This window comes from Parambassis ranga, chromosome 3, assembly GCF_900634625.1.
Source record: "Parambassis ranga chromosome 3, fParRan2.1, whole genome shotgun sequence".
NCBI lineage: Eukaryota > Metazoa > Chordata > Actinopteri > Ambassidae > Parambassis > Parambassis ranga.
Window position 1 is genome coordinate 26,277,325 of NC_041024.1, and position 9,166 is coordinate 26,286,490.

The 9,166-nt window shown below is 39.7% G+C and overlaps 1 protein-coding gene across 1 annotated transcript; it reads left to right on the top strand.

Annotated features, from left to right (window-relative positions):
• Positions 1–5,407: 5,407 nt before the first annotated feature.
• On the top strand, positions 5,408–7,363 carry uqcrfs1 (ubiquinol-cytochrome c reductase, Rieske iron-sulfur polypeptide 1). The gene is made up of 2 exons (XM_028401352.1): positions 5,408–5,681; positions 6,522–7,363. The coding sequence occupies exons 1-2, from the start codon at positions 5,471–5,473 to the stop codon at positions 7,130–7,132; spliced, it is 822 nt and encodes a 273-aa protein (XP_028257153.1). The 5' UTR covers positions 5,408–5,470; the 3' UTR covers positions 7,133–7,363.
• The last annotated feature ends 1,803 nt before the right edge of the window (positions 7,364–9,166 follow it).

The window sequence follows — 9,166 nt, forward strand, 5'->3', positions numbered from 1 at the left end:
ACAGCCTGCAGCTGATTCAGAACGCAGCAGCTAGAGTTCTGACAGGAATCAGCAAAAGGGATCATATCTCTTGATTTAGCTTCTCTTCACTGGCTTCACGTAAAATTTAGAATAGACTAAATTTCTTCTTCTTACATATAAGGTTCTACACGGACTAGCTCCACTATACCTTCAGGATCTAACAGTTTTATATTCCCAATAGAACACTTAGGTCACAGAGTGCAGGTTTACTTGTAGCACCTCAATTGATAAAAATAGAATGTCTTTAAAAAGTCTTTTGCTATCAGCCACCTCTACTATGGAACCAGTTACCAATCTGGGTCCAAGAGGCAGACACCACCACCTTTATAGCCAGATTTAAAACCTTTCTGTTTAGTAGGGGTGGAACGGTTCACTAAATCCACGGTTCGGTTCGTATTATGGTTCTGAGGTCACAGTTTTCGGTTCGGTTTACATTGTTGAGGTTTTTTCTACTTTTAACACTCTAAAAATACCAGATGAGCACAAAATACATCCTAATTATCCAACATTCAACATATTTAAGAATCAGTTCAGTGTTTTCCCATCATTATATCAGGTCAAGTCAATTTCATTTCTTTTTAATTTCTATATAGCACCAGATCATAACAGAAGCCATTTAAGAACTTTCCTATAGAACAGGTCTACACCTTGTTCCTTTATTAAACAAACTGAACAGCTCATGTTATTTATCTTATTTGCAGGGCAGCACGTCATTTCTCTCTGCGCTGCTGTCTGCGCTCAGATGCCCGATGTGCGTACACACACAGACACACAAACACACCGTCGGACAGAGAACGTGTTGCTTTGTCCACCGTTGCTCATTACATGTTAGTTGGATAGACTCTATGACTGCGCTAGTTTAAGCTAACGTTACTGATGTCCGTGTTTTTATTTTATTTTTGCCAATAAAATATGCTGTTTACATCCCGCTCTGTAAGCACTGACGGGACCTTCGGCAGCTTTGCGCACGGTTGGACGCAGAGTGCTGTGGGTCTCTCTGCTCCGCCTGCAGCTGAACCTGCTGCGTGAAGCTACAGAGAGACTGACCGGCTGTGAGTGTTTTGAGGCGGGGGAGGAGCTCACGGCCGCTGCTTGTCGAGGACAGTAGCTGACTGCAGGATGATTTCACGTCAGGCTCCAAACGTCACCAGAGAGTCACTGGTAGCTTTTGATAAAAAAAGTTTTGAAAAGCCGTCAAATGTAGTGAGAGAGACGCCAAGTTGCCAACACTCGTCTCCATGTTGTGGTAAAAACGATTTTTTTCCTGACCCGTCCCACCACTACTGTTTAGTAAAGGGTATTGTTAGGGATGACCTTCTGGATCCTTTTGTTCATTTTCCCAGGTTCTTTGATTAAGAAGAAGTGGACAATATCTGGTCTCAAAATCACTATTTATTCTAACAATGAACCTTTTGTCCTATCTTGAGAACCCACAGTAATGATCACTTTCCCGTAAGAGAGTGACTTTATGACGCGCCATAAAAGCTTACACCTCTTCCCCTATGTAAGTTCACTTCAAGTCCTGGGGAGTTCCTGTTGGGGTGGCTATCGATGAAATCAAAGCCAACGTAAGAGGAGGAAGAGCAAGAGGGGCCCGTAGAATTCAGATCACAAGAAATAATGTAAGGAGGGATAGTGAAGGCATTGTGCTTGAGTTTGAGGATGAAGTGCTGCTAAACAACGTGACTCTTGGGTTCATTAGCTATCGAGTGAGAGAGTACATACCAAAGCCAATACGATGCTTTGACTGCCAAAGGTTTGGACATATTGCTTTGGTTTGTAAAGGTAAGAGAAGATTGCGACATGTGGAGGGGATCATGATTATGGAAAATGTGGACAGAAAGTACAACCTAAATGTTGTAACTGTGGGGGCTCTCATAGTGTGGCTTATGGAGGATGTGAAGTAATGAAAATGGAGGTAGAAATTCAGCAAGTTAGAGTGCAAAATAAAATCACATATGCAGAAGCTGCCAGGAGAGTGAAAACAAGAGAGGAACAGGTAGGTAGAGGAAGCACACAAAGGCAACATGGCAAAGAGCTGAGCAAAGAAATGGAGGGAAAGATTCTGATTGACTTAAAGAAGCTGGTCACTTTCATTGCAGGAGTTGTAAACGGAACTATGGAGGTAAAATCTAAAACGGAGTGGATACAAATGATTGTTAAGGCAGCAGCTCACCATCTAGATATCAATGAATTAACCTGGGAGGAAGTGAGGAATGATCTGAGTATGCAGGCTAGCCAAGAGCATCTAGGGATAGGGTAAAGCAATAGTATGGTCCTCTTGCTGCAATGGAATGCTAGAAGTGTGTTAGCTAATGGACAGGAATTTAAAAAGTTTATTGATGAGCTAGATAGGAAACCAGTGGTAATATGTTTGCAAGAGACATGGCTTAGACCTAGATTGGAGTTTAAAATAGTTGGATATGTTTGCGTTAGATCTGATAGGAAAGATTGGGTGGGGGGAGGAAGTGCTACCTTTGTACCCGAAGACCTATTATTTAGAAAAATAAGTAAAGGAGATGATTTGGAATACATTGTTACTGAATTATGGTCCAATGAGGGGCCGTTGACTATTATAAATTTCTATAACCCTTGTAAGAGGCTTGTATTAGATAGACTTTGTAGTATAGAGGGAATTGGAAGCAACCGGGTAATTTTGTGTGGAGATTTTAATGCACATAGCACTTAATGGGGAGGAGAAAGAACAGATGTGAAATGAAATGGAGAAGTAATAGAGGAACTATTAGAGGAAAAGGGACAGGTATGTATAAATGATGGAAGAGGGACAAGAAAAAGCCTTTAAAATACTCAGAAAAACACATAACTACCAAAATTTAATTAGATACAAACAGACACAAGCAGTTCTTCGTAAGACCATCTGGAAAGCAAAAAGACAAAGTTGGCAGTCCTTTTGTAAAATTGGGAGGTCAACACCAGTAGAGACTGTCTGGGGGATGATTAAGAGAATGTGAGGAATTAGAAGAGAATGGCAATATCCAGTATTGGAATACAATGACGGAAAAGCAGCGAAGGACGCAGAAAAAGCAGAAATAATAGCACAAACAGTTCCAACAATCTAACAGTGGAAGGAAGACGAGGAAGGGTGGAAACTATGGCAGCTCACCCTGGTGTCTTGGAAAGGAGAGAAAGTGCACAGTGTGCAATGGATAGTCCATTTACCCTGGAAGAGATGAGGAAAGCACTTGGGAAGGGGGGAGCAACAGCCCCTGGAAAGGATGAAGTTTGTTATATCATGCTAAAAATCCTGGACAGGTAGCTTCCCAGAAGCTGTTAGGTTTGTATAATTAAGTATGGGAAGCTGGAGCTCTGCCCAGAAGCTGGAAAGAGGCATTAATTATTCCTATCGTGAAGCCGGGTAAGGACCCCACAAATCCTATGAATTACAGACCAATTGCTTTAACATCACATATGGGTAAGGTAATGGAAAGAATGATTACTGAGAGAATAAATTATTATTTGGAGAGTAGAGGTTGTTAATTATTATCAGAGTGGATTTAGGAAAGGTAGGGGGACTATGGACCCAGTTGTGTGTTTAAAAGCAGAAATCAAGAGGGCCCAAGTAAATAAATAAGCAGTTAGGGAAGTATTTTTTGATATTGAAAAAGCATATGATATGATGTGGAAAGAAGGACTAATGATAAAGCTGGATCAGATAGGTATAACAGGTAGGGCATTCAATTGGATTAAGGATGTTTTGTTTGAAAGAGTTATTCAGGTGAGAATAGGAACCCACCTATCTAATAAATATAAGGTGGATAATGGTACCCCTCAGGGAAGTGTAATTAGCCCAATTCTTTTCATAATTATGATTAATGGTATGTTTGATCATGTACAAAGGGACATTGGCAGATCTTTGTTCGCAGATGATGGGGCTTTGTGGAAAACAGGAAGGGATATTATTTATATTAAACAAAGAATACAAAATGCAATAGAGGCTGTTAAAAAGTGGTCCTATTAATGGGGATTTCGTTTTTCAGTAGAAAAAAACAAAAGTAGTAATATTTACTAGAAAGAAAAATATGGTATGGTATATGGTATATAATATGGTGACAGATATAAAATTGTATGGACAAACAATAGAGCAAGAAAAAAACATTCAAATTTCTTGGTATGTAGTTTGATAGCACTTTGACCTGGAATTAACATATTTTAATGTGCTAAATGTAAAGGAATTTTAAATCTAATAAATCTAAAGGTGCCTCACTGGGTGTGAGTGGGGGGCTAGTAGTAGGGCATTAAGGAAGATATATTTTGCAGTGATACGGTCGATATTAGATTACAGATGCTTTGTCTATGGATCTGCTGCTAAAACTAAATTACAGAAATTTGATGTAGTTTAGGCCCAGGCATTAATATTATGTTGTTGAGCGAGCATATAAGACATCTCCTGTTGCTGCAATCCAAGTGGAAATGGGCGCAATGCCCTTGAAATTAAGAAGAAAACAACTGTTGATGAATTACTGGACATATGTTCAAGGGCATTCTCAGGAAACCCATCTGGCTACTAAGGTGCTCCTTCCATGCTGGGAGAGTTGAAATGATAGAAATAAAAGTTTAATAGTATGTAGTATAATATTGCTAGGGAAACGGGACTAAATAATCTCAGTTTTATTCCTCAGTTACATCTCCATGGCTCTTTCCTGCAGTCCAGTCCGACCTTTACTTACTAGAAAATACACACAAGTACAGCGGTTTAACAACTGCATCTATGTTAGTAAACAGATTAGAGTATAAGGAATTTGTTGCTATTAACGGTACAAAAGATCCCAATACAGGAAAAACAGGTTTTTCAGTGACAGTTTCTGCATTTTCAATTGATATCAGCAGAACTCCAGATCATTTAGCAGTTTTTTATGTGGGTTCCAGCACATCAGGGTGTAATAGGCAATGAAAGGGCAGACAAACTAGCAAAGGAAGCAATTGGATAATGTCATGGTAACAGCATTTAGCAAACTAGAAGCAAAATCTATAATCAAAAGATATTTTCTGAAAGAATGGCAAAAGCAGTGGGATGAGGAAGTAACAGGAAGACATTTATACTCTATTCAAAGGGAAGTAGGTAAAATGAGACCAGCAGTACAAGAGAAGAAAGATGCATTACAAGGCTAAGACACACTGGATTAAACAAAACACTGAAACTATTAGGTAAACATACATCGGGACTATGCGAGAATTGTAATGAAGAAGAAACAGTTCATCATGTGTTATGCATGTTTTGTTCTCGCCACTCAGGCCCACACTCCAGTATAGGTGGCGGTAATGCACCTAAGAGTAAGATGCCACCCGCCAATAAACTAAAAGAAGAAGAAGAAGAAGAAGAAGAAGAAGAAGACGACGACGATGACGATCACGTCACGCAGTACGCACTAAGCACGTCATATCACTGCGCAGGAAAGGCAGTAAAGGTCGTTGTAGCAGTAGTTAAAACATGATGTCTTTAGGTGCTCGGTCAGGGGTATTTTCTCCCTTCATGCAGGTTACAGCTTTTGCAGTCACCGGTCCCTTAAAGTCTTTGGTACCTGGGGTTGTTGTGAAAGGGGAGAAGATATTGTTGAATCCGAAGACACACTTCTTATGCCGTGAGTCGCTAAGCGGTCAAAGCCCCAAAACGGGGCCTGCTGTTTCAGTTGGCATCAGTGGTACGTATTGTGACTGAAACTATCGTTAGCTTAACCGACAAAGTCAGTTTTTCTGTATTTAGTTTCTTACTGAAATTAAAGCCTTTCGTAATTAAAGCGTCTCTTTGGCCTAGACAGCTATGTAAAGACTACATACGCAGCGTAATTATCATCGACGTGAAGTCAAATTTCTGCTGCGTTACTGCTGTTCCCGTAACGCCAGTGCAGACGCTCTGGAATATGTTTGAATAGGTTTGATTTATGAAGTCCTTTTTTTTTCTTACTGCCCTTTTGTATAACTTTGTATAAGCTCACTGTTGCCTAACATTAGGTAAAACATGTTTTTTGCCAATATCACTCAATTACTTATATAATGTGGATGTTTAACTTGGTTTAGTAACTGATTTGAATTTTTGTTTGTGAAATACAGGATAGATCCAACATTTGCAAAGTTAGCAATGTCTTCCTATCTTAATTTCGGCATCAGGTGGGAAAGTTGTGGCTTGAGATGAGTCGGTGTAGTATGCAGTATTGGTATCAGACCAATGATTTGCAAAATAATGGAAAGGGATTTACTCAATTTGATCCATTGGCCTAAACTAATAAAGGACAAGCTCAATAAATCTTGAGCAACATGCTGTAAAACAAGGTACTTGTGAGCAAGCTGCAGCACACAAACAGTAGGAACTGTATTTCTTTCATTAGTGGAGTAGAATATTGCTGTTGAAATAGAGTAGTGCATAGAAGATGCTTATGGTTGTGGTAGTAAACATGAAAACTGGCATAGATCCATCCTTTGTTAGTCGTCAGTGTTCATGCTTGTCCATTTCAGACCAACTAAGAAGCCATTTATTTTTGCAGGATGTGCAGGAGTCAGATTTGCCCACACAGACATCAGGATGCCAGACTTCTCTGACTACAGGCGCCCGGAGGTGGTTGACCCCAACAAGTCATCCCAGGAAAGTAGTGAATCGAGGAGAACTTTCTCCTATCTGGTCACTGGTGCTACAGCTGTGGTGGGAGTCTACACTGCTAAGACCGTGGTCACTCAGTTTGTGTCCTCCATGAGTGCCTCAGCCGACGTCCTAGCAATGTCCAAGATTGAAATAAAGCTAAATGACATCCCAGAAGGCAAAAACATGACCTTTAAGTGGCGAGGTAAACCATTGTTTGTACGTCATCGCACAGAGAAAGAGATTGCAGCAGAAGCTGCTGTCAACCTTGCAGAGCTGCGAGACCCTCAACATGACAAAGACCGGGCTATCAACCCCAGCTGGGTCATTGTTCTAGGAGTGTGCACACATCTTGGTTGTGTTCCCATTGCCAATGCTGGTGACTTTGGAGGTTACTACTGTCCCTGTCATGGCTCACACTATGATGCTTCAGGCCGGATAAGGAAAGGCCCTGCCCCGCTCAATCTGGAGGTCCCCTACTATGAGTTTCCAGATGATGACACAGTGGTGGTGGGATAATTTGTAACTTGTGCACTTCTGCACAGTGCATAATGTATCTGACATGATAAAGGTGTAAACAGTATGGTGAGGGTCTTTATCAGTTCCCTGCAGTAAATTATATTTTGACAAATTTAGCTCTAGCTGCAGCATCAAAACATGACCCCAGACATGGTTATCTTGTTTGCTCTTTTGTTGTATTTAAATTTACATTGTTATCTTTTACATTAAAGTAAGCAGGAGCAGAAGTCAGTTTCACCTTGTCTTTGTCAGTTCATAATGGTTATTTAGAGGTAATGTGCAGAGACTTGGAAGATGCCTAGTCTTTGTTCACAGGACAGAGAGGATGAAGGAGAGAGAGGAACAAACATGCAGCAAACATACATTAGATGTTGCAGAGCACTGGGTCATTGTTCACAAAGCAGCTTACATAGGATTATAGGATTACTTTTGCTACTACATAACAGACTTTATTACAGTAACATTAACACTGAAGATGATACAGAACTTGGACCCTGTAAGACGTTGAAGCATCAGCAAGGCCAAAGATGCTAAAGACAAATTAACTGCAAAATGGTACTGACTGGAAAAATAATAGTGGATTCTGTTGGGGTTTCGATAAAACAGACTGACAAGTTGTCAAGGTTAATGAAACATAGGTAATTTGGTTCTTAAGAAGCAGATTTTGAATGGTCTCACCAGAAGATAAAAGCAGTGTTGATGGTTTTAACAAAACAGTAAAAAAAAACACAATAAACCACAAAAACACGTTATTTGCAATATTATGCAGCTAAAAGGCAAACACACAATCATGGATGCTTTAAAGTCTTTCAGGGTGTTTTCACAGTCCTGTTCAGCCCTCTAAATGAACTTAGATCTATGACTCAGCATTTTCTGTGCATAGGTGAACGCTTCAACTGTAACCAGACCCTTTAAAACTCCTTAAAAACCTTTATCTTAAAAGTCACAGAGCCAACAGTGTTGCTCAGGAATGGCAGTCATCCTAAGACAAAACAAGGCACCAAAGATCTGTGTTGACCTCACTCCCCTAAAGGCAGCAGTGAAAACAGAACACCAGTGGATCAAAGTAGAGGTTGTCTTACTAATTCAAATCAGAGTGGATTTGGGAGCCTATCCATATAGAAAGTATTAGGTGGATAATGAAGTGTGATTAGCCCAGTTTTTTTTTTTCAATTATGATTAATGGTATGTTTGATCATGTACAAAGGGATATTGGCAGGTATTTGTTTGTAAAAGTAGTAATATTTACTAGAAAGAAAAATATGGTATATAAAATCGTATGGACAAACAATAGAGCAAGAAAAACACATTAAAATTCCTCGGTATGTGGTTTGACCTACTATTTCTCACTGCATTTATTATGCATAAGCCTGAATAGTGTTACAGATATCTTCGGAGATGCGCTCATTCTTAGCCACAGCACACCTGAAGACAAGGAATATACTGTTACTGTGTGTCTGTATGTTATTTGCTTAGTTTCTCAATGTTGCTGTTTATTTTGTATTTTGTTTGTACCTTTTGGACTTTGATTTGAGTTGGACTTTGTCTTTTAATATTAAATGTGTCAATTAGACACAGACACACACAATTAAATGTGTGTGTGTCTGCATTTGGGTCCTGTTAAAACTACTTCATACAGAGGGCATTAATATTGCATTGATATGGGCTATATTAGACCACAAATGTTTGTTTATGGATCTGCTGCTAAAACTCAGTTACAGAAACTGGATGTAGTCCAGGCCCAGGTGTTAAGATTATGTTGTGGAGCGTATAAAACATCTCCTGTTGCCGCAATTCAAGTGGAAATTTCACACTGGAATTGAACTTCAAGGGCATGTGAAATTAAGGAGTTAAGGAGAAAACAATTATTGATGAATTACAGGATAATTCTCAGGATAATCATGGAATTGTGGAAATGAAAGAAATAACAACTTAATATGGAGTAGTGTATATATAATCTTACTTTAGCCTACTCCCACAGTTCCACTGTCAGCTACACCTCCATGGCTCTTCCCTGCAGTCTGATCTTTACTT